Raw genomic sequence first — 26,769 nt, 5'->3', positions numbered from 1 at the left:
TGACTTTACAAAATTGGTATTTTTTCGTAAAGCATTTGAGCCTTAGAATTAAAATGTGTCATAATATTTTGCCAAAAATAATGGTTGGACAATTAAGCACATTCTATGAAATACATCAACAGCTAAAACTAAGCTTACAAATTAATTATAGATTCTGTGTGGGGATGCAATATACCTACAGACAATAAGTGAAAATGATTGAAGGCCTCCATGACTAAATGGATTTAGCATTTTTTTTTTTTTTAAGATTAGTTGTGTTATTTTTCAGTGTGCATATTGGACAAATATTTAATGTTTAACTGTATGCATACAAATTCTGATCTCCCTGACGCTGCATTTAAGGAATAACGTCAGACTAAAATTAATTTTCAAATTGCTAGGTGATCTAATCTAATTAAAACCACTACATCAACATTCTCCTACACAGTTATGTTCCAATAATTAATCCCTGCGCCTGCCTCTGTCAGTGCATACCAGATAATGAACAGTGATGTAACATTTTTAACCTGTAGTTGCTCTTGCGATCCACCAGCTGTTATGCATTCCTCTCATGCTGTCAACTGTGTTGTCTGAGTATGGTGATTTTTCAAGTGTGCTATCCCCACAAGCGGTCACATGGCTGAGTTAACTTGACAGATTGTCATCAGAATACTGTAATGGGACTCAAAACCATTGGAACGCCACACTCCTTAGTTGACTGGCAGCAATAGAGAGCAATGGAGATGAGGACTAGCATGAGCTCTGGACCACAGTCTGAACTGATCTACTGAAATTCAGTTTAAGACATGGGCTGTTAATAATTCATATCACTGATCATTTCCCTGTTTTAGTGATCCATGATTGTAGAATGAATAAAGGAACCATATAGTTATATGCAACAGGAAACTAGAACAAGACTCAATGAAGGGGATCAAAGCTATACAAGGATTTGTAAAGAGAAATGATGGAAAATTATGAAGATATGGTTTTTAAATATTCTTGGATTATAATATTTTTTAAAGTAGGAAACACTGCCAAATAATATTGCAAGAATAGTAACAGAAAACATAGGTCATGGATCACAAAGTGATTACAAAACTCTTGTAAAACACAAATCTTTGCAATGAATAAAATGTAGAACTTGTAAAGCAGTAGAGAGATGTAAAAATATAAAATACACTAAATGAACACTTTTATTAAGATCTGCTGTATATAATATATTTTTTACTTACCAGTTTAAGAAAAAAAAATACATTAGACACAGGGAAATATATTGGACATTGTAGAGAGTTCACTTGAGATTATTTCGATGTCTTTTTGATCATTATTTTAAGACAGGAATTACTTCTAAAGCACCCTGGACTTAACAGGTCAAGAACCAAACTACCTTATAAAATAACTAGGAAGTCGGACAATATTGTTGGTACCCCGTGTATAGCAAAAAAACCCCCCAAAAAACTAAAAAGTCACAAAAATAATTTGAATTTAACAAAAGTGATAGTTAATACAACATCTTGGATAATGAACTTCTTCTGAAACATGCTACAACAGACTTTAACTCAAAAAAATAGGCCTGAGCCAAAATGACAATACCCCTAAATTTAGTCTTTTGTTGGACAGCCTTTGAGGGAATTGCAGTGACCATATTATTCCTGTAACTGTCAATGACACTTCTGCTCCTCTCGCCAGGTATTTTGGCCCACTCTTTATGAGAAAACTGATCTATTTATCTCAGATTTGAAGGGTGCCTTATCCAGACAACATGTTTCAGCTCCCTCGAAAGATGTTCAATAGTATTTAGGTCCGGGTTCATAGAAACTCCCTTCAAACTAGTCCAGTGTTTACCTCTTCGTATTTTATGAGAGTTTTTAGCTGTGTATTTTGAGTCATTATCCTGTTGCAAGACCTGTGACGACACAGTACATTTCTCCAGAACCTTCTTTCACCTGCTAACTTAGAGCTGATATGCCTTGGCAAAAGGTTTATTTTTGTCTCGTCTGTCCATAGGAAAAGATACTAGAAGTGTTGTGACATGTCAACATTTGGCAAAAATTCCAGTATGGCTATTTTAAGATTTTTTGTTTTCAACAATGGTTTCCTACCATTAAGTCCATTTGGATAAAACTACAATGGATGATGTAATTTGACGCTGATGTTCCTTAAGCTTGAAGATTTAAAGGTTGAAGCTTTAATCTTCCTAGAGGTTTTTCTGGGCTCATTTATTTCTATTTTATCCATCTATTTGATTTGTTATGAACTTTCCTCTTGGGTCTGCTCTAGGTAGTGCCCTAAAATGCCCACTGACTGATTACTAGATTGTAGACACCTGTGATGCTAATTAATGAACACACCTTGCTTTAACATTTCCCCTTTGGTCTTTTCTATGGGTACCATTATTACTGTATTGTCCTAATTCATTAGTTCATTTTATGTTCTATCTTTCTGTGCTTCACAAGAAATGTCTTGCTTTAATTTATTCATTTTGATTTCTTTTCTTTTTTTCCTTTTTTTTTTTTTTTTTTTACTTTTGCCAGATTAAAGTTATTTTGGTGACCATTGTGGATTTTTCTTTCATTAAAGCAGGAGTTAAACATTTTTTGGTCCATGTTGAGTATGGTACAAAATTAAATTATAATTAATTGTGTATACATCATTACTTTCACCACATCTGAATTATTGTGTGAAAATATACAGACACTCTGTTTTTTTTTAAGTCACAAACAATGTGGGGATTGAGTTACTTTTAAAGCACCAACCATGAAGCATGAACCAAATCACTTCCAGTTTACATAAAAATGTTTTCTGGCTTTGATGGGGTTATAATCTGGGAGGAGAGCTTACATTTCAAAAGTGTTTGTTCGCAGTGATGGCTACTGCTGTCTGAAACAGGGGAGGCTCAATAGTGCTAATTAAATCCAAAAATCATGTATTGCATTAAAAAATGTTGAAACACATATAACACAATACCTCAATGAGTGAAAATAGCTGTTTCGAAGCTGCTCTGAAAAAATTAACACCAGAAACCACAGACAGAGTTCAACATTAGATCTGTTCTGACTGATTGATCATTTTTCCTTCTCAACTCATGAGGAAAACCTCCTTGCATGTTTGCTAATCAGCATCAAACAGCCAGCCTCACGCCCCTGCTCCATACCATTTTTGCTAGTATGCTTCTGCCCGTCAGTCTGGAATTTATAGGGAAGCACAGCAGTTTCCAGCCAAAGCGCAAAGGGGAGCCTATTTGAGAACTCACAAGAACTTTGGCAGATGGTCACGAGAACTTCAGCGGTGCTGGCAGGAGTGTTTATGTTCCAAAACAACAATGGCGTGTCTGCAAGATATCACGGTCACAGGGATGGATCTAGAGTTGCTAGACATCGAAGAGGAAAAGATTCTGTTAATGGATTTGGTAAAAAGACAAAGAAAGGCGCGTAGGTTTCCATGGTAGTTGTTCCTCACCGGAAAGGCATACCACGGACCAATCACAGGTGCTTTTTTTCTGTGCACTACCTGCTCGAGGTCTGGGCGGGTTTTTGTCCCTCGGACACGTAGTCAGGATTTTTTGAGGTGTCATTATCGAATGGTAGATGTGCTCTAGTTTCTTGTTTGAAGTAGCTTTACATGTTGCACAGCCAGAAAGGCTGTGCAACATGTGCAACTTTAGAAATAAGGAATATCAGTGCCCTGGTGAGTAAAGAGGGATATTTTCAAAGACAGGGAAAGGACTTCAAAGTTTAATTACAAATACCCTACTTTTTCCATCTCAGTGTGAAATATTACAATTATGTTATTTTATAATAATGATAGAAAATAATAAAAACAAATGTATGATATAGTTTTTTCTTTCACTACAAGGTTCTGCTTGCCTCAAGTGCTCCCTGGCAACCTTCAATTCCCCTTTCAAAAAACACTGCATTTGTTCATATATGGGCTAAATTGCTTTGTATGAGTTTTGTTGTTTCAGGATCTGTTGCTCTATTTGTTTTTTTTTTGTTTTTGTGGAACTGCACTTAAAAAATCATGAACAAAAGGGTTAGGTGTGCTCCTTTAATTTTCACCCGGTGACTTTCCAAAAAGCAAAGTGTCAAAAACAACAGAGACGTGTGGGAGTGTCAGGTATAGGAAGGTCACTCAGTCTTAGTTCCGGAAAAAACAAAAACAAAAAAAACCCAACTCCTCTCATTCCAGATCTTTCCATGATCCAGGGTTGGGTTATGCAGCTTATCAAATATTGTCATTAAATGGGTCTAGGTCTTGTGTGTACACTTGTTAGTAAATATAGGTGAAACACTATAAAAATAAAGAGAAAATGGCATGGCAGTCTGCAAATGAGTTAATAGAAAGGAAACCTGTAATCAAGGTTTAAAGGAGAGCAGGGCATGTCATATATATAATAGTACAAGAGAATATATCCTGTTCATAACTAGAGGTGAGTATTGGCATGAGTGTTGCGATTCGATACATGTTGCGATACTTGGGTCACGATACGATATTATCACGATATTGCAGTATCACTATATATTGCCATATTTTCCCCAGCTATCAAAATCAAATGATGCGATAAAACAGCAAGTGCTGTATATTTTCATCAGAAAATATTGATTAGGTATTATTATCCATGTTGTTTGGGGTTTTCTTCCACTGTGACTGCCTCAAATACAGATTTGGTGCTGCACACACAGTTAAAGGGCTCCACAGAACTTTCTGCCAGAGTGGTGGTGCAGAGGTAGCCCATTTTCCCATCAATGTTTTATGTAACCATTTTTTTTTGGAAAATCGATACTAAGAAGTGAAAGATCGATATTATATTGGGCAGCCGAATATCACGATATATCGCCAAAACGATTATTTCCCACACCCCTATTCATAACCAAAATTAAATTCTGTAAATGCACTCCATCGGCTTTATGACCTGTGCAGTTTGGGCATTGAGGGGCTCCTGTAGCACTTACTTTAAAGTCAGTGTATTGCTAAATCTCTGTATGCAATAATATGCTTTTTAAAAATATAGTTCTTCTGTTTTATCAGTTTTATGGTGTTTTTTGGGGCTGCTGTGTTGCTTCTCTCCGTAACTATGTGTTTATATCTTTTTTAGACGTTTGGGGGGCATTGAGGTGATGCAGGTCCCTCGGATATCCCAGTGGAGGACCAAGCTAATGACGGGTGTATTTGTCTGCTGAACGTCCCCCATCACCACCGGCCTCCATCCTTCCTTCCCTCCCTTACGCCCTCCATCGCTGATGGCTCTATGGGGCATCATCAGCCTCAGCCTTCATTGCTGGGTGTGTTTACGATCCTGTGCGACAGCAACAGCTGCTCCAGCCAGCCTCCCTAATGACAAACCCGGGGGACCTCTCGACTGGCTGCTTTCAGATAAGGGGCCCTTCCACCACTCCCCAGAGTACATCGACTTTGTGGAAAAGAACCGCCAGGGCTTCTCCACTAGATACAAAATTTACAGGTGAGTTATGCCAAAGTGATGAAGAGGCACTTTAAGTGTATCTTTAAATAACACCTTTATTAGATATTTTACAGGCCTCCTTTTAGTTCCCCTCAATGTTTATAAAGTCGAATTTAAAAATGTTCGCTGCCTTTCAGAGTTTTTAAACTGCAGTAAATATTGTAATTTATACAACTTGACATTTTTTTCTTAATCACAGGCTTTGCACCAAAAGATGAACCCAGAGCTACTTTTTTACATTTGAAACCCTCTAGCTTTTTATTTGATTAATAAAAAGGAGAAAAAGATAGATGGGAGACATCCTTTTAAAACATTTATGCTTTGGAATAAATGCAGTCATTCCTAGTGAAAATTTACTGGCACTGCAGACAAAATGTGAGCTATGGGACTCTAGATGAATACATTTCTAAAGGTGTAGAAACATAATGTTATAATGTAGAATAGGGGTTATCTTGCACCTTCCCAAGAAGGCTGAGCTGTAGTGCCCTTTATTAAAATCTAATACCAGCAATAGTTCTCAAAGGTCACTTAAATAATGTACATTTTTTCAAGTTGTGCGTTACTAAATAATTTAGATGTACCCATTTTTTGTAGGCTTCAATTTTTTTTTCCACTACTCCAAAGGTTTCAAGACATGGCTCAAAGTGATGGCTTATCGAAGAGGGTCATGATAAGTCTGGGTTGGCTCTAGTTAAAATGGACCAATCTATTAACATAACATTAGTTTTGTGATCCACTAGTAAAAAAAAAAAACAGCTGTGGAAAGAAACAACAAGTCCTATTTGATCAAATTATAAATGCAATCAAGCAAAGATATGGCTGAAACTGCTATGGTTAACTGGGGCCAAATTTTAACTTTTATGCGTTGATATGAAAAATATGTTTGGCAGAAAACTCATGTCATACTTATCTGGTTATCCAAATAGTGTACTACAGTGGTAGGGACATCATGTTTTCTCAAACCTGGACAGGGAAGCTGGTCTGGGTTGACAGTAAATTAGAAACACATCAGAATCCCAGCTGAAAATTTATGAGAGACTGTAAAAGACTTGGAAGTAAAGTGAAAGTGTCCCCGAGCATTGAACACTTACAAAAAAACAATAATTACAACCTTGTTTAATGTATTCTGCAAATGGGTAGGTATTTAATTAAGTGGTAGAAATGAAACCAAAATTTAGCTATTTTTATTCTTTTTTTCAGTCTCACTAAATTAGCTGCAAATTGACCAAATATAAGCCTAGGGACAATTATTGAATTAGAGGTAAGTACATGCTGTTTTGTATTGACGTCATAATATGTATGAGGCATTGTGAAATATAATGATGACCCGTACGTGTACTTTAAGGGACGTTCCTTGGTTTTATCAAAGTTTAACAGAGAAAAGAAAGGGCAGCTAAATAGCTGTTATTAGTTTTTGGTCCAAGTGCTTTATGAAAACCCTCTTACTGTTGGGTTGGTGGCATGCTCCATTATTAAAGATTCCTCACAGCAAAGGTTCACACAATCTGGTTGACACGGGCAGAATAATGACATGTTACATGCATGGATGAAGGTATCAGATGACTGTATATCACATTCTGCTGGCTTCCAGAGCCTGAGAGATTCACCTGATCATGTGGCCAAATGAGTTATGTTGATTAGTGCTTTAAAAGAAAAAAAGATTTGTCAGGAAAACGGCACAGTCTGAGGTGTTGGAACACATGCGTATTAGTGGAGATTGTATCATGAATCATATCCATCATCACTAAGGAGGATGTTTTTCTGGGCTCCTGGAAATGGATGGACAGGGTTCTTGACATCTATGGATCGCTGTAAGGATGTTTTATAGCTTATGTGATCAGTTGCCATGTTAAAGCTTTTTAATATTTCCTTCTCCGGCAAATGGCAGTGGTCCATTGGAGCTGAGCTGCATGGGCGGCAAGATTAATAGTCTTATCATGTGGCCAAGTGATTAGTGAGCTCTTAGTACTTATTACTCTGCATTATCACAGAATCCCCTGAGAGGTTTCTGTCAGCTGCGAGGTTCTGTTTGAAGCCCACTAGATTACCACAATGTGGCACTGATTAATAGTGTTGATATTAAAAGGAAAATATAACCTAAAAAGTAAATAGTCTGTAAATCTCCCCAAATTGAATTTACTTGGATTTAGTCCCATTCAATCTTTTAAACCAAACTAGACAGCTGTGGAATTGTTTTGGTTTTGGCAAATAATAGCTTTATTCTAGTGCCAGTGTGAGTGAACTGCGGTGATTTTGCAAGCTGGACTTTGCTTCAACAAAAATCTGTAAGATTGTTTGATTTAAAAAAACAGCTCACTAAAAATTACTTTCTCATAGGGGAGTACTGTTCTAAGCCTGTCATATATAACCAATGTGTTTGACTTTAGTAAAAGAGTTTATTGGGAGTTATACCAAGTGCTATATTGTAGTATATAATAATTTATTAACCTGTTAATAAAATGTGCAACATGTGTATAAACTGAACATCTAAAGTAATTGAATTGTTTCAAAGTATCATAAATCCATCAATAATATGAAACATCTTATTTTCTGAATTGCTATGTAACAGCCTCCTTAAATGTCTGTGTCTGATAACTGAGTTGCCATATTTCATGGCTAGATTTACTCAACAACTGTTTTAGCTGGGCTTTAATTCTTCTCAGGAGTGCGAGCATGGCTCCTTTTTGAAGAGGGGAATTTGCTATGGAAGCTTATGTTGCAGCAAGGTCTTTTGAGATATGTAACACCTGGTGTTCTCTACCACCAGAGCCAATAAAATCACTACCTGTAGTGATTAATTTCTCTTTCTGAGAATGCTGACAGCGCATTTTTGTAATTCTTAGCTGACCAATCATGCTTGTTGTATTTATTGAAGTTTAAGACAGATGACTATTGTAAATATAAAATGTTTTTTTTCCCAGTACACAGATTATTTATAAGTTTAACAGTTTGCTTATCATCAGATATTCCTTTTTGATTAGTCTGAGCTTTCCAAGTAGTTTTATTATACCAAGATGTCTGATTTCAGAGTGCTTGCAACTTGCTTATTCAAGGCTTCTCCATCATGCCACCAACTGTTTTTGTCACACACACAGTATTGCCACCATAATGTTAGCGAGTTAATACAATAACAATGTAGTTCAAAATTTGTTTTGCCTAAAAGTCACAAATTCTATATACACAGTGACCTTATAAGTTCTTATATGTTATATGTAATTTTGCCTAGGGGGGATATCCATGTATGCATTGCTGTGCATCTTAAAATTGACTAGTTCATCACTAAAAATTGTATTTTATCATAGTACTACATTACAACCTTGAATTTAAAATGTGTTGGCCCACTGAGTGAATGACCAGATTTTACTGATAAACCTACATAGAGTGAGTATTTATATAAAAGAGGTTACTTTTAAGTCCTAGCTTTGTTAAAAAAAAAAAAAAACAACACACTGAAATAAAAATAGAGAAATAGCTTGCTTGACATGTTGCTTAAGCATACATTTTTTCAGTCATGATGTTGTGGTAGCAAATAATTTTGTGGATGGAAAGGAGAAAACTGAGGGAATAATTGCAATATTTACATACTTGTATAGTACAGATGGATTGTAATTACACACATTTCCATTTAAACTGTGCTTAAAAATTGAAGCAGCACTCCTGTTCTCTGACAACAAAGCACTTTCTGGTAATTACCACTCAGGGATTTGAGTTTGTTTTCATAGAAACCCTGTAAACAAAAACCAAAAAAGAAATAGAAAACTAACAGCTGTTCATGATGCATCTTGATTTTTCCCAACTAGTACATGTCTCAGCAACTCTGAACCTTAATCTATCTATCTATCTATCTATCTATCTATCTATCTATCTATCTATCTATCTATCTATCTATCTATCTATCTATCTATCTATCTATCTATCTATCTATCTATCTATCTATCTATCTATCTATCTATCTATCTATCTATCTATCTATCTATCTATCTGTCTATCTATCTGTCTATCTATATATATATATATATATATACATATATATAGGGGGAGAGAGAGATTTAGAATTACATTTCTACAAGAAATATAAAATCTCTGGTCTTCAGATTGAAGTTACAGTAGTTATTATAGTAACAAAGGTTTTTTGGTTACTAATAACAAAAGGACTCTCTTACCAGTCAGTCAGGAAGTTTTATTAAGAAGACGTACTTTGAAGCAAGCAAACTTCTTCAGGCATTCATCAGTAGTAATGACTTTTTCAAAGACATATTTAATTTTGGCTTCCAGAACATGAACTTTGTTGTACCTCCCCAGGGTTAACACGTTGTTGTGCCTTTTTTAGCTGCATTACCTGCACATCAATAAATAATGTGCTAAAACAGCAGGATTCCAATAATTCACCAGAGACCATTTATTTAACAAACTAGAGCACATATGGTACACCCTCCCTCTGAGGTTGATGAGATCAAATGGAAGGCAACTTTCTGTTTGATATAAGAGAGTCTTGAAGAACAGTGAACAGCAGCAGGTTTTCTAAACCACAGGGGGATTTGCAGATGCTCTGAACAGAGTTGATGTGAGAGTTTTAAAGCAGACTCTCCCTGCGGTGCTCCTTAAGACCCCAGTGTAACATTTTGCTTATGTTTGTTGCTTCATCTCTTTTCCTTAAGTCCCCTCTGAGGGTTTAGCAGTAGCAGTTGTCACTTTGGGTAACATTCTTTCCCAAGGGTTTTTCAAATACATATTTGACCTTAACCTTAAGACCAATTTCCATTAATATTTTATAAAGTTGGATAATCTTTATCAATTCTGTAAAAAAAAAATCCCAGCTATAGTTTATTGCTTTAGGCAATGATAGATATATACATCTGTTGAAGATTACCATACACTTGAACATGACATTTTCACTCTGTTACTGTACTATTTTTGGGGGTTTTCTCTCGTAGATATATCAGACCGACTCATGATAATGAAATAGACTGAATTTAGTCAGACATTTTTTTCCCCTCTGCAAATAAAACCTAGTGCTTACTTTGGTGGTTCATTACGTTTCCCCTTAGACCTACCGAGAACTTGGCATTTTGAATGAAATCCTCCCACACTTTGAGATTACACCATCTTAAAATCCACAGCAATGTCTTCTAGGTGAATTTTCATTTATGAAATACCTTTTTTAAAGCTACCACTCATCTTTAGACACGCAAATACCACCAGTTCAATATGTTGTTTTTATTTTCTGCAAATTACATAGTAATATAGAAAAAAAATATGTGTTCCTTTGTATTGCAAATTAGCATTTTGTTTAATGTTGTTTATCATTTACTATTTTATAAGCTATTATTGCAATGACAAATTTGAAATATCTCTTTGGAGATACTTGCTTTTATTATTATATGCAAAGTCCTCCAAAAGTGCACATCTTAACCATGCAGCAATCCTTTTTTAACAACTTTATAGTGATGTTATAATCAATTTTCACTGGCTACTAGAATGCACTGTTATATGTAGTATCCACTTTTTTGTCTCTTTTGTTCCAATGCCCCATCATACTATATGTCTTGCATTCCAGTGGCACGGGAGATGAATGGCTTGAGGTTAATACTGGGCAAGGATCAAATTCAACCTGATTTTTATACCTGAGGGGCCTCCGTCCCCTTCTCCAACACAGCAGATATTAAATGATCGAATTACCTCTTGCCATTCATTTGATTCTGTTGTGTTAGAACAGGGATGTATCTGAAGTGGTAGCTCTAAAGAACTAGAAAAGGGTACTTCTTCTTTATGCAATTTGGTCTTCAGCTTACCACACTGACACATTTGCACAAACCTTTTGACGCGTTACACAATTTCACAGAAATTTTCCAACCTCATATTTTTGTTATGAATTAATGAAGGTGCTCTTTTTAACTGTGTTTATGACCTGTGATGATAAACATAATAAACAATAAATCAATAAATCATACAATTAAATGAATTGCATAATACATTCAAATAAGGTAAATTATATGTGTTTCAAAGCTTGTTAGTTTCTGTTGGGTCTTCCTTTCTTTCTAATAAAAAGTCTCTATGACAAAATGTTTCACTCTAGTCTACAGGTCCCCTATCCTTATAATCTTTTTAGCGCTGCAAATTTAGCTTTGGAGTCTCAAACCTGAGAAGTGTGCAAGTCAGAGCAAGATTTGGAAAAACTGAGAAGGAATTGCAACAGCTGCAGTGTGGGAGCACTTTGGATTCAAACCTATTGAAAATATTGGTGTTTATTGCAATAATTTCTGGTAAAATTTAGCGTCCAGCAGATCCAGTTATCATGAAAGCCCTAGCTTGGTTGTGAAGATTCTGTCAGTGCATTGCTAAATTTTCTTTGATGTTGGCATAATTAATGGTTGGAGTTAAACCAGAGGGAGAACAACTTCTAGAATTATTCTGAATGGGGTTTGCATGTTCTTCCTGTGCATGTTCTTTCTAATTGGCCTTCCAAGATTTATATTTGATAAACAAGATATAGATTTATTTCAATATAAGACATAGACTTAAATAGAAATGTAATATGTAGATATGCATTTAATAGTGATATATTAAAATAGGATGTAAAAATAGATTCAGCATAAATAGATTTAGATAAAGATTTATTTAAATTTTGCGTTTTTCACTAAATGTGAAAGAGCATCACGTGTGCAAAAATTGAGCTTAGTAACATAAAAGTGATAGGAACATTTCCTTTCCAAAATTTTGACATTTGGTGCCCCATAGAAAATACACTTTTCTCTTGGTTGTTGTATTTGTAAGGTAAACAATTTAGATTTTCTGTCGGATAAAACTTCTTTTTGACTTACTCTGCATTCTCTGCCAAGCTGACATGCTCTTTATTATCAGCCGTAGTCATTTTTGTTCTAAATTCTCTATGTGCTGACAGTCCACATATGCCATCATTAACATGTCTAATTAAATGGCTTTGAAATTTGCACTTGGATGCATCTGTCCTGCTGTTGCCATGGTGAATCACATTATCTATTTTCAATTGATGAGGGCCTCTTGTATGCTCAAGCTTAACTCAGAGTTGATTAAATACTGGGTTTATTTACCTGATAGATATCACCTGTTTCAAACTAAAACTCTAAGTAAGGAATAGTTTGGTAGAACTACTCAGAGTATCTGATTTCTACTCAGGGTAGTATGGCTGTTTGTGAAATGGGGCCCTCAGAAAATAGTTCTCTATTCATTAAATATAGCAGGTTTCATATATGGAGCTATAGTGTCAATATTCACAAACTCACATGAGTTTGTGCATGTGTGGATCTTATTCTGTGTATGGATCTTGTCCTGTGCATGTGTAGATGGCTTATGTGAATATTGAGACTGTTCTAGCTCCATCTGCAAAATCTTGAAACAGGTGGCCTAATTTTTCAGAGGTTCTTATTTTGTCTATTAACAAACTATTGCAGTGTCAGTAAAAGTGATTACAATCCTTTAACATTTAAACCAATGCAAAACCAATGTTGCAGGATAGCTCAAGTTGTGCTTTTAGCAGTTGATATTTTTTGATGCAGCATTTTAATTTGAAAAACAATTTCTTTTGCACAGAGTTAAGAACAGTGGTGAATTAGAAGTGACAATTTTATTTTCTGTTCTGGTTCTCCTCATGCACAGTTCAAATCTCTGCTAAATCCTAATAAATGTCCAATGACAGGAGAAGATGAATTACCAGAATCAGTTCTTCGAGCTACCACAGCAGTGATAGAGTAATAAATTCACACCACGTTATGCAAGCTACTCAATTTCCTGCATTTCCTACTGATTGAATTTGAAAGAAGTTCAACGAGTGCGTTAAGGTAAATGAAGGAAGGTTTGTGCCTTTGAATATGTACAAGCATATTTAGGTTTGTGTGCCTTGTGGATTCACTGGAAAGCATCCCCATGGTCTTGAATACAAACACAATGTGGGCCTTCCGCCTCGGCCACCTGTTCACAGCAAATGTTGCCAAGGGAAAGCTGCCATATTGACCAGGGTGAAGGCAGGAGGGATGGTTCGTCCTTTTTTTCCAAAGCAGATTATATTGGGACAGTCTTTGTGTTTATTTCATTGGTATATCAATTTAAATATATACTATATTTCTGGCTCAAGTTAATTGCATGAGTAGCTGTTAGATTGATACAAAAATAGAAAATATGATATGATACATTTAAAGAAGCACTTACTGTATATTACCAGTTTAACCTTTTGGGGTTCTCCCAGAAAAAAAAAAAACACAGACCTTGGAATCTATAAGCCTTAAATATGTCCCGGCAAAAATTTCAATATAAACAAATATATTTTCTGTTTGGAAAGTTGACTGCTTTTATTACCTCAATCTAAATTAAACATAGTCTCTTTATTCATTTCCAAATGTATTTCTGTTCAAAAAGAACACTTTTATAAATGCAAAATGTAACTTTTAGAGTTCAGAGTGTAGGTTTTGGGATCTTTGAACTGTGTGGATGATTAACTTTCTATTTTTATGCACTTTAATAGGTGACAAGCCATGACAAAGAATAAACAAGTCTGCCCAGGACAATTTTGAGTTATTTATAGATCCTGTAAGACTTGACACCTATGGAGAGCTGTTTCATTTAAAAAAAATTAAGATAAACAAATACATGAATAAATAAATAGATGCTTCTATTTATAAATTATTTATAGATATTATATATAATAAACAAATTTCACCTTGAAATAAAACTAAAATATGAGACATGTTTATCTAATTGTATATTATTTTATAATTTATTGAAAGCTATTTTCATATTTCAGTGATTTTTTTTTAATCCCGTTTTTCAAAGCTTTTTATTTAATATTTTTATATTCAAATGAGGCAGTTGGGTTTTGTCTGTTGGCTTGTCTTGCAGGCTGCCAAGTGCATTTGTGTCCCCCTCTAGCTTTGACGGACCCATCAGTGGTATCCTTCATGTCCCACTATTTTCCATGATTCAGTATGGGTCGAAACGGATTGGTATCTAGGACCAAAATAAAATTTTAAGATTCCTTGAGGCAAGAATGTGGGTTGGTTAAAAAGAAATATCTACTCTGTTCATTAAAAAGGCATTTCCTGTTTCTTAGCACCAGCTCGCCTCAGTAGCGGTGAGTCAACTGGGCAGTATTCCCTTCCTCACTCAGGGAAGGCACCGGATTCTTGGCTCACTGCATTGAACCTACTGCTGGGTCAAACCGCTGGTTGGAATATAAAGACATAACTCATTGAGATAATAGTCAAATGCTCATATTTTGCTTATTTAAGACTTTTATTTTTTCTGTGGATCTAAGCTGAAACTAAAGTTTATCTTCTGAAAGAGATAATGAAAAATAGGGTTAAAAAATAAAAGTCATTGAAATATGTAAAGCAGCTCCACAAATTGAAACTAAAAAAATCTATTATGAAAAAAAATTAATGAATGAATAAATGTGGAGGTAAATAATCTTCAAATAATTTAAAGCAAAATGAAAATGGCTTAAAATATTTATCTAGTTTCACTTAATGGTATCATTTATTTATTTCATGAAATATGTAATAATATTATGTCAATAGTGTTGTGATACTTTTAAGATGTTTATTTTGCTACCAGGTTGGGGTGTTAAATATCTTATTTAATGAGATGTTATTCTGACTATCATATATTGTCTCTGAACACGCCCTAATGGCTGTGTGTTGGGACAATAAATGAAAGATCATAGTCAAACAGATCATTCTGCACATACATGAAATAAATTCACCATTATTTTTAAAATATGAGAGTTTATTAACAAAAATTATTAGCTCCAAGTCAAACATATTTCAATAAAAAAAAAACAAAAAAAAAAACTCTTGACTGGAAACTAGTGAAACTAAACTCAACTACCACGGTATGTACAAAAAGGAATGAAAAACCCTTTCACATTTTGTGTTTAAAAAAAACCAAAGTTATTGTTGAAGAATTTGGGATGTGATCAAATTAGCTTTTCACTCATTTAGAAAGATTGGAATTTTGTTCAGACCAATTCATAAAGCAAATCCATGAGGTGAATAAAACATTATTTTAACAAATAATGTTTTATTAAATTATTTGCTTAATCAGGAACCAGCAACATTTAGTTGAATGATTCTTTACATTCTTTGAAATACCTACTAGGGAATAGACATGAGGATTCCATTTAATGACTGTTGGTCATAATCTTAATCAACTATCGATGTAAATCAGCTGTGCTCGAGCAAGGAAACCTTTAAAAACCTCTGTAGCATAGCGTACCATGCGATTCATCCTGTTAGCTTTGTGTTTACTCATCAATAAACACAAAATATTCAAGACATATTGTTTAATTAAAATCTTTCCCTAATTGTGAAAGATCATATACCTCTGTTCCCATCCAGCAGCTTAGCACAGCAGTTCCCCCAGCAAAGGTGGAACTATATATATATATATATATATATATATATATATATATATATATATATATATATATATATATATATATATATATATATATATACATAATATATATTTTATAATAAGATGAAAAAAGGTAAAGATTAAAACTTTGAAGATATCATAGGCTAGTAACATTATCATGAGTATTGATAGTCTTTACTAAAAATGCAAAGGTGGCTAAAACCTGTCAAATATGTCCCAGGATCCCCTTAATGCTAATCCACCCTACTTAAAAGATTTTAACTAAAGCCTTTGCCACATCTACTCAATGATAATTGCGAAAAACGTAATTTTAACTGTATTTAAACTTGTATCTTTTTCAACAGAAATGTACTAAATTTCAAATATAAAAATTATAGCTTGAAGCATTTTTTTTTTCACTTCTACATGCAAACATCTCTCAGGAGACAGCAGGAAATGTTTAGCAATTTTATTAAAAAAGCAAGCAGTGGTGAAGGTAAAATTCTTACAGGAATCGGGAATCAGGGGACATTGAAACATTGATTGGGAGAGCTGAGAGATTCATGATGAGTCTTGATGCTTACATAAAAAGGAATGAATCCTATGGGTTTTAATTGAACAACTGATGAGTGAGTGAGCATAGTCCTGTCTCAATGGTTGTTGAACAGAAGCTCCAGGGAGTATGGGAAAAAAAAATATGGAGGGAACCACTTACCCCTGATATACACAGACTAGATTATCAGTTTTTCTCTTTCATAAAATAGAAGCAATATTAACTGATGGTTTATTTCCCAGCAGAAATTACAGATAATGGTGAAGAGCACAGTGACTTTTAAAAAACACATGAGCAAGAAAGGAGGAGTAAAGTGCATTATGTACATTTAAAATTAAGGGTAATAGCTGTTTTGATGTATGAATGGATCGTATGTGCATATAGGTTTGATTGCTGCACATTTTGTCCCCAACGGACATGGAATATTATCTGTGTGAAGCTAGATTTAAGCTGTGTAGAGTATCTTGTACTTCTAATTTCTTATTTTTCCATCATTGGTTATGGCTGTCCTCTGCTGTTCTCTCATCAGTGAGGACAATATTATAATAATTGAACCTTAGTTGGTCACTGTTATTTTTCATTACCATGGGAAGGGATTCTCACTTTGAACAACAGGTCCGCAATTCTTCCGTGCACAGACTTTTCTGTACACTATACTTGCTTCATGGTGATGGCATTCCATATATGAGCATTCTCATTTTAAAACCTGCATGAAACTATTTAAGAAAAGCTCCAGCTCAAATAGATTGAAATGAATTCAGCGTTTATACTCCATTATATTTGTCTGTTCATTTTTTGATAAAAGTGGAAACTATCTTTTCTTGAAAATAAAAATCCTCAAATTTTAGAAAGTCTTCTGCGCTTAGAGAATTAAACTTGTGAAACTGATGTCGCGCTGCAAACAGGAGCAATGAAATTGATAATAATAATGACTTAGGAGGTTGTAAGGGGATTGCAGAACCTAACATCAACTCTGTGGTGAAATCCATTTCATTTCATCCTCTGGCTGCAGGATGAACCATTTGGCCTATCGGGGTTTTAAGATAAGACAGGGCCAGCTTATCACAGTCAGCGATAAGTGAAGAAACGAACGACGGCAGGGATTTGCGAATACTCTTTCTTTACCTGCATTCCACGAACTTCCCTCCTCCTATTCCTGTCTTCCTCTTTTTTTTTCCTGCACAAAGCATGCTGCACCTTTACACTTCAGTTTCCAAACTACAAATTAGAACTCAGGAGATAATATGTCCCACATGAAGAGGTCATTTATTTGTATAGAATAAAATGAGCATGAGATTTATAGCTATACTAGTTATGTCTGAGCAGGAAATTACTCTGAGGTTTTGTCTGAATACTGTATTGTCAGCAAAAAGGTCAACGAGCACCAAATATCAATTTAACATCATGATATTTACTTCCAACACTGCTTATAGCTTTCATTTAATACAGCGAGCGTCCGTCTCCTGCATTCCTAATAAGTGATAATCAATTAAACAGAATTGAAGCACATTTGTGGTATCTGCTCTTTAGGTTTTCTATCCTGTAGTTTGAAATCCAAGTGATTTACACCTTGTATCATTTAAACATCTGTGTGTTCGAGCTTTCCTCATTACTCCTTGTTTAATGTGATATATACCCTTTCAAAAGGCCACACTCCTGCCATTTATCATCTGCAGCCAAGGTTGCCCAACCCTTTCTGATTACAGCAGTCAAGCTTTTATGGTGACGAGTGAAGTACAACATTTGACTGATTGGACAATGCACTTGATATAAATTTTACTAAAGGTTTATTTCCGGCCACACATTGGAGTATGACTGAAAACAATCAATCACTTAAGACAGGATTTGATTTTCAGATTGCATCCAGATATAAACCTTCGAACACACATTTTCTAATGACAATTTTTTTTTTTTTTTATATGGCTAATAGATTGAGATACATATTCCCTTTCATCTCTCATCAGCATGATTATTGGGAAATGTAGCTGCTTCTTAACAGGCTGACAGAAAAACTAATTCCACACTTTGGACCTGGGTTAGAAAAATCTCAGCTTTTTTAAAGTACATCTTTATTCCCTGACAGTGATTTCATCCTAGAATTTCAAAACTTAGAAATCCATTGTAAATCCAATTTGTAATGAGTAGACATACATTCATAATAAGATGGAAGTCTGTGATTTTATATCAAACATCAGATGTCGGAATTATAAAAACAAAATATTTCTGTGCTTGTAATTTTCAGTTTTCCATAAACATTGTCCAACATAATATGCATACTGATGTTTTTAATAACATGTATGATGTCAGTATCATGTTATACATCCCCCGGTTATTAATGAGAAGGACGGTTTTAGAGGCAAGCACAGGCATGTAAGTTATTATCAGCCAATGACCTTTGAGACAGGACTACTCCAACACTCGAGTCTGAGGCTTGAACCTCAAGAATGAACTGGAAATGGGGGTCAGGATGAACAAGAGCCTGTAAGGATTTTCTTTTAAGTTCACTGAATGCAATCGGCTTCGGGGGTCCTTGAGACAGAAATCTGAGTGAAAGTCAGAGAAGTGAGGAGGGTTTCGGTTTGACTGTAGCTGTGGATAAATCACGGTATAAATGTGCAAATCCAATGAACTTTAGTAAGAGTTTTCTGTTAATCGGCTATGATCCATTCCTGTGGTGCCTTTATCTTTCCACGGTCTCTATGTACCTGCTCACTCTCAAAAAATGCACTTGGGCAAAGAAACTGATGACCTGTAGAACTCTAATTTCTCTGCCTTAAAGATAAGCTGTTCTTGAGGAGGTGTTGAAGGACTAGGTGGACATTCAATATTATTTGTTTGAGTCTTCTGTAATCAATATATGGCGCTGGGGGGAACCGTCCTTCTTGGAAACCAAGCAGAAGAGAGCTCCCGGAGGTAAAGATGAGTGTCTTATCAGTCTTGCAGAAAGTGAGCATTCATGTATTTTTTTATTAACTCATGTTTCAAAATTATAGAGATGACTTGAAGGCAAGGGGAAACCAGAGAGCAAATCAGAGACACAATCATTAGTTCAATGAAGTGGAAGAGAAGAGCTTAGTGGTCAGCTTCAGCTGAAAGGTGTGCATCGGAAGATCTCAAAAAAGATTATAACAACCAGACTTTGTTTCAGGTTAATCGAATTTACAAACAAAAAGCAGCTCTGATCTCAAGAGGACTGACAGCTGATAATGATTCCAAACCAGTTAATCAAATACATAAAGAGCCTGATCCACAAAGATTTCAAATAAGCATTATTGGATAATCCCCTCACCAAAGGGGACCTCTTGCAGCTGATCAAAACAAAGGTAGAGAACATCACTTTAATAGGAAAGTGGCTGGTATGACTTTTGTAAAGAATAAGAGCAGCAGATGACTGTAGCATCACAGCTTATCTAACTCAGAATAAAAAAACATCTCTGCCAGGTGATAGAATAGCTCCTGGACTACACTGCCCTGTTTCTAACACAACAGCCAAATATACTTCACAGTTATATTGAATTACTGTCCAGCAGAAAACATGCAACCTCTGCATCTGTTTTGAAGCCCAGCTCCCTCATAAATTGTCTCCACCTGGCAAAAGCTGCACCAACAGGATTCCCGTTTTCTCCCGGTTCTTAGTTCTTTTTCTTTTTTTGTTTGTGAACAAAGAGTGCAGATTGTCCTCCATTTCACCACAGCGTAAAGTAGAATAATCTGTTTTTGTTTGTTCTAATTTCCTCTGCAAGGACAACACTGTGTTTTGATACAGGTAAAACAGTAAAGGCTGACAAGTTCGTCCCCTTTCAGCTTCTACGAACAAACATGATGGCGCAACTTGGCATCTTCTTTTGGGTCCATGTATTTATAAACTACTAATTTCAAACCATGAGAATGTTATTAGACTTTCATAATATCTCGTCTCCGTCCCTCCCTCACTCCCCAAACTACCGCCATTCTTGTTCACAGTCTCATCACTTCACGCATCGATTACTGTAACTCACTTCTTTTTGGCCTTCCAAACAAGTCCCTCCAGAAACTACAGCTCCTCCAAAACTCTGCAGCACGCCTGATCACTCGGACCCCCATTTCTCATCATATCACTCCCATCCTGCAACAACTCCACTGGCTCCCCATCAAACAAAGAATCATCTTCAAACTCCTCCTAACTACATTCAAGGCCCTCCACAGCTTGGCTCCATCTTACATCTCAGATCTCCTTCACGTTAAAACCCCCATCCGCTCCCTAAGATCCTCCCACTCCTTCCAGCTCTCCGTTCCCTCGGCCCGTCTGGTCACAATGGGGAACCAGGCATTTAGTCGCTCTGCTCCCCACCTCTGGAACTCCCTCCCTCCGGATCTCCGTACTCTGGACTCCTTCCCTCTTTTCAAATCCAGACTCAAAACTTTCCTGTTCAGACAGTCTTATCCCATCTAGTTCTTACGCATCACTTCAATATTGTTCTCTTCCTTTTCTTCCTTTGGTTTTATTTTACTTCCTGCTGTTTTGTTTTCTGTGGCATCTTTATGCTTGTACTTTTTAGCTTCCTGTTTTTAATGTTTTTATCTGCCTGTACAGTGTCCTTGGGTGTTGTGATAAGGCGCTTTCAAATAAAATGTATTATTATTATTATTAGTATCTATTAAAACAATGCTTGATTTTTACAATTAATGTGAATTTGTTACACATTGTCCCTCTATAAAAAGTAACTACTTTTCTTTTCTAGTTTGTTCTCCGAAAAAGTAACTCAGCTAGTAACTCTGTTACTGCTTAATCAAGGTAACTAGCTACTAGTCAAAGTAACAATGTAGTTACCTTTTATAATCTAAAAAAAAAAAAAGGATTTTGATGTCTTTTCGGTTATCAGAAATTTAAATAAACAACAGGGAGTTTAATTATAAAATATAACATCTTTATTATAAATTCATAAGTTAAATAATTAATTCAAAACATTGTTAATCTGCTCTCACATTGTGTGTAGTAGAACAAGTAAGTTGCAAACTATTTATGTAGACGTGATTTTTTTTAATTTATAAAAAGGACTAATAAAGCAAATTAGATATTTTAGAATTTTTTTTGTTTTTGCACATTGACAGACTTGTTCTGGCTTTTAAACAAGTATGAAGATGAAAAATAATGCTTTTCAAGCAATTGAGCGATTGAACAAAAACTAAAATATACCAATATAATTAAACAGGAATAACAATATTCCAAAAAAACAAACGTCAGGACTGTATTATCCCCGTATTTTGTGTAAATAAACTATGTACAGTGCAAGTGGGCAGCCAGCTGTCCTGTCATTTCTCAGATGATATGAAGGGTTTTGTTTTTATATTAGAGATGCTTTTATCTGACATATACTAAGTATTTTTTTTCCTGCAAGTAATGAGGAAATCACAGTTACATTTAGCCTTTGACTTCAGTGAGTGTTATTTGTTTCCTATGAATGATTCAGTGTGCTATCATCTCTCAGTCTTTTATCAAGCATGATGAACACCCACCCACATTACAGTTTCTCAGCCAATCGGCATCATATATGCCTATTTTAGCTCCCTGCTCATCCCTGCTGTAAAAATCTCTCCCCACAGCCAACTGAACTTATGAACCGTAGCTTGTTTGATTGAGTTGAAGTAATGTGATGAGTTAAATTGCTAGCAACATAACGGCATGACCAACAAATAAAAAGTAATTAGATAGATTACTTTTTCAATCAAAATTAACACAGTTTATAATAATTATTATTCTATAATGCCATCACTCCCAAAGCTGTGGACAACAGAAACATAAACATTTTGGTCTGCCGTATTTAACTGAGAAAATTGCATGTTCTACTGACAGCTGTTGACAACAAAAAACAAAAAACATCTATATTGAATAGGCTTGAAAATGCCTTGCTTACTGTAGTTCACTGCAATCTATAGCACAATACTACTACTAGTAATGGATTAAAGAAACAGTACCCTTATCCCGATTTTATGCAAGATTAAAGGAAGACAAATGTGTAAAAATCCATATTTCAGAGTCTCTATGTGTCTTTTGATGCAAAAATCCAAAAGGAACAATTTTATTGATAACATTCTGGAAAGATGAAAAAACTGAAAACTTTAGTTATACCTTGATTAATATAGAAGTTTTCATTATTTCATATGACCTTTCAATAAAATGCATAAATATTATTTAAAATAGTGAAAACACTTTTTGAAGAAGATAAAAACAAAGAACTTCTGGAAAGCCCAAATATTCTCTTGAATATCCCATTTGACCCTAAGCCCTGATTGGCTGGGAGGGCTGTAGAAAAACAGCTGATGTAGTAATACATTTCTGGACTCCCTGGAGAGTATTTCAAGTCAATGCTATGTTTTTTACTTGTTGTAAGCTGTTAATTTAAAACACATAATGATTTAAACGACTCTTATAATCTTATAATATTATTTTACCTTTAATCTTTATCGTTGTGTGACTTTTCTCAACAGGGAGTTTGGACGATGGAAGGTGAACAACCTAGCAGTGGAGAGAAGAGATTTCCTGGAGTCTCAGTTACCTTTAACCCCGGAATTCATCAGAAACATCCGACTTCTGGGCCGTAGGCCCACCACCCAGATGATCACTGATAATCTGATAAAGAAGTATGGAACCCACTTCTTATTAACTGCAACACTTGGAGGTAATTAAACTATTATTGCTTTTTTTTTTTGGAAAAAGGGATTTGATTTATGTATATCAAGGCTGAGTTATATAAGAATGCATTTGTGTTACTTTATCTAAATATTACCTTTCTATCAGACTTACTAAACCTATATTTAACTTGTTATTATTTTAAACCTTTATTAAGTCACCTCTTAGTATCTTGGGCATTATTAATAGTGTCAGGTGTGGACATTTATTGAAGTAAATTAGCCTCCATCATGCTGAATTTGTTATGGATATGTAAAGTGTGAACATTAAATAAAGAATGGCTAATAAATATTCTATTCTAAACAGTCTTTTGCTCAATTAGTATTCTACACTATCCTGGCTAGCAAGACTGACTGACACTCTGTATGAGTCAGTCTGATTAGGCTCATTACTGTCCAATCTGTAACAGACCAGACCAATCACAGCGCTGGAGGTGGGCTTATAATGCAGCAGTGCTTTTCTATATTTGTTAAAGTCAGGATTGCAACTGCAAAGGACCAATGTTTTAAAGGTACCCTTTATTATATGAAGAAAATGTTTGGATCATTAAGATCTAAATAACTGGGTGCAATCAGTGGTTGTCTTAAAAAAAGAGCATTTTTTCTATCTTATCTGTAGTTATCTAATGGGTTTCAAAACTGTTTCAACTGACTCTGTTAGTCTTGCCTTTTAACTCAGACTTTGTTCATGATTTAAATTCTTCTGGATGGCCAGGCTAATGTCCATTATGATACTGCAAATAATCAGCTGTAGTTTTTGCATTTTAAATGGATTCCATAATTGAATCCATATGACTTGCTTTAAAAGTAACTACTTTCACAGAGAAGCCTTGAAATCAGTTGTGAATTTGTTTTCTCTTAAAAACCTATAGAATTGCTGTAGGCATTATTTTGTTGGGAATAGCGCAGAACTTTTTTATATAAAAAAGAAAAGACTATATAGCAACTTTACAGTCATAATTGTGACCGTTATGAGTGTAGGTCAATAAAAAAGGAAAACCCTCAATTTGATAGACAGTCAAGGAAAAAGAATTTTTTTTAGAAAGAAAAAAATTACCAAGCATTATTTATTTGTCGTATCAATCCATTTCATAAGCTTTGCAAGTTGAAAATAAATGGATGCTGGAAGACATGATCAGCTGTGACTGTGGTGATGATAAGCTTATCTTGTGAGATTTTTGACGGCATAGTGTTGAAGACAAAATATTAGAAAACATTTTTTTCTGTAATTTCATTCTTTACAGTGGAATGATTAAGCCTATACATTATTTTCCAGCTGGACCATACACCCAGGTGTGAAATTAAACAAAACCAATTATTTTTCTCCATAATAACCAGGACTTTACCCATCTAGAGAATTTTAGAGAATAACATATTTTTTTTCTTTGATTTGCTTTCACAGTTTTCTGCATGGGAAGCGGAAAATTATTTCACTTTACTGGAGTTTTCTTAGTGTCCATTGAACACATCACAATAGAATTCAAAACCCGAACAGCACACACAGTTATGTGTAGTTGCACAGACTTGTGAAATGTCATATTTAAGAAAATCTTGTTTTTTCACAGACATTTGAATGGTCATACACTAATGGTTCCCTGGCTTTTCTGAAAAAAGAAAGAAGAAAGGAAAACTTTTTAAGATGCCAGAGAGGTCAAGGCTTTTCTCTAAGTGATTTCCTTTTACAAAGCAACACTTGTCAATTACTTCAGACCTAACTCAAAGCTTTGAAAAGGTTGCTGTTGTGAGTGGCTCCAAATAATGCAACCATCCCTGGCATCCTGAGCTGATGTTACCCTACGCTCTGGCTCTTAGCCAGTTTGTTAGTGCTTTGGACAGAGCAGAATGAGGAGTTTGCTTTGGATCTTTGCCCGAGAAATGTCTCTGTGGTTCTGTATGAATTGCCTCTGTGTTCAGAAACATATGGACTTAATGAAATTAATTAATAGAATGTGATATTAGGAGTGTGCCCTTCAGCAGTTGAGTAAGAAAGGCAGTTGGCAGAAAAATGACTTGGAAACATTAACACTGCATTATAATGAGAAAGATGATGTGCAGTGTCTGAGGAACTCTAAAAGCATAGACCATCTGCTGCACCCCAGCCCTTAAACTTATAAAGAAGTGATTGCTATGATCAGTGGGTTCAGATGTAAAGTGGCATGGCCTATCCTAACTGTGACCAATAGTCTTGTGTCGAGTGTCGGCTGTTCTGGAGTTTCTTGGTACCATATTACCTTGGAAATTTCTGGAATATAACAGTTTTGGATTTATTTCTGATTTATTTCTAAACTGTAGATAGTATTTTTAATTAAACATTAAACTCCTTGTGGGGGACATTTTTCAAATTTGCAGTTTTTCAAGGTTACATTAAAAAGAATCTTGGAAGGCAAGATTGTGAGTTGCGCTGACTTTAGACACGTCGGGACAAAAGACTTAGACCTAACCTCGGTCTAAGTAACAACAACAAACAGCTTAGACTTGACTTAGATATAGGCATTATAGATTAAAGACCATGTTTTTACATGGGATCAACAGACTTGTGTCTGATGAACAATCTTTATCTTATACAGTTTAGCCTGAGAGTATGCCAATAATTATACATCCTTGGAGAAAATGATTAATGTTGTCTTGATAATGTTATGCACATCAGTAATTGAGTCTCTCTGATGGTTGTGCTGTGTGTAAGTCAACAGTTATTGATGTGGGAACTATTAAACAGCCAAATGTTGTAAAGCTGTTTTTTGTAATCAATCTCAATTGTGTGTTTTAGGCAGCAAACCCTTCATTTATGTTTTTTATTATTTATTTTTTTTTCTATAAGACACCACACCTGGGCTTTTCAAAACATTCTTTCATCAGAAAAAAAATCAGATTTTTAGAAGTAAATAATGTTTGATACACCAACAACAGGAAGAATGTAGCTCTTGTCATTAATTCAATATATTTTTCCAAATTCAGTTCAGTACATACATGTACAGTACAGTAACTGTCAAGACTAAAATGAGATGTTTTAATTTCAAATAGAATTTTTACTTTAAATTATACACAGCATTTGAGCAATATACAGTTCAGCCAGAGAAAGTTGCACAATATAATGTCAGACTATCTACGTCTATGTAAAACACTACTTGGGAATCAGTTTTGTCTTTGATTCTGATAACAGCTGAGCCTTTCTGGGGGTCATTTAGTGTTTGAAACTGTTGTTTGTTCACAATATCTTATCAACATATCCAAACAGAAAATGCAATATTGTAATCATTTTCATAGAAAACCTAGTTAAGGGTTATATTAGACATATTTATCACATTTAGATAAATATTTTTTCAACAAGTTTTGAGCAATAAAGCCAGAGGAAAAGTATTAAATTAAATAAACAGCAGTAACCTTTTTTAGTCACTTATACGCAGTTTAGATTACGGATCAACTTCTGTTAAAAGGCTTTAATGCACCACTGATTCACTTAAAAAGGACAATGTGAAAACATGTTCCTTTTTGATACAGGGGAAGAGGCCTTAACAATATTTGTGGACAAAAGGAAGCTGAGTAAAAAAGCAGAGGTGAGCGATTTCTCCGGTAACTCCTCTACTGTGACTCTGGAGGCTCTGCACCAGCTCGCTGCTTCTTACTTCATTGACAGGGAAAGCACTCTGCGCAAACTGCACCACATCCAGATTGCCTCATCCGCCATAAAGGTAAGGCCTTTTTAATACATGTCTTTGTTATT

At 35.0% G+C, this 26,769-nt stretch overlaps 1 protein-coding gene across 1 annotated transcript in view; it reads left to right on the top strand.

Moving 5' to 3' along the window:
- The window catches only part of LOC119798793 (BMP/retinoic acid-inducible neural-specific protein 3-like), a 79,537-nt gene that overhangs the window by 21,691 nt on the left and 31,077 nt on the right, over window positions 1-26,769 (top strand). Inside the window, exons 2-4 of the mRNA XM_038308407.1 lie at window positions 5,075-5,440; window positions 22,848-23,038; window positions 26,547-26,737. Coding sequence (XP_038164335.1) covers window positions 5,220-5,440; window positions 22,848-23,038; window positions 26,547-26,737 — 603 coding nt within the window. The 5' untranslated portion in view covers window positions 5,075-5,219. The remainder of the gene's footprint in view (window positions 1-5,074; window positions 5,441-22,847; window positions 23,039-26,546; window positions 26,738-26,769) is intronic.

This window comes from Cyprinodon tularosa, unplaced genomic scaffold, assembly GCF_016077235.1.
Source record: "Cyprinodon tularosa strain WSP-4 unplaced genomic scaffold, ASM1607723v1 ctg636, whole genome shotgun sequence".
In the NCBI taxonomy this organism is placed as follows: Eukaryota; Metazoa; Chordata; class Actinopteri; order Cyprinodontiformes; family Cyprinodontidae; genus Cyprinodon; species Cyprinodon tularosa.
The sequence above is the reverse complement of the archived record's forward strand: the minus strand, read 5'-3'. Positions and strand labels throughout refer to the sequence as shown.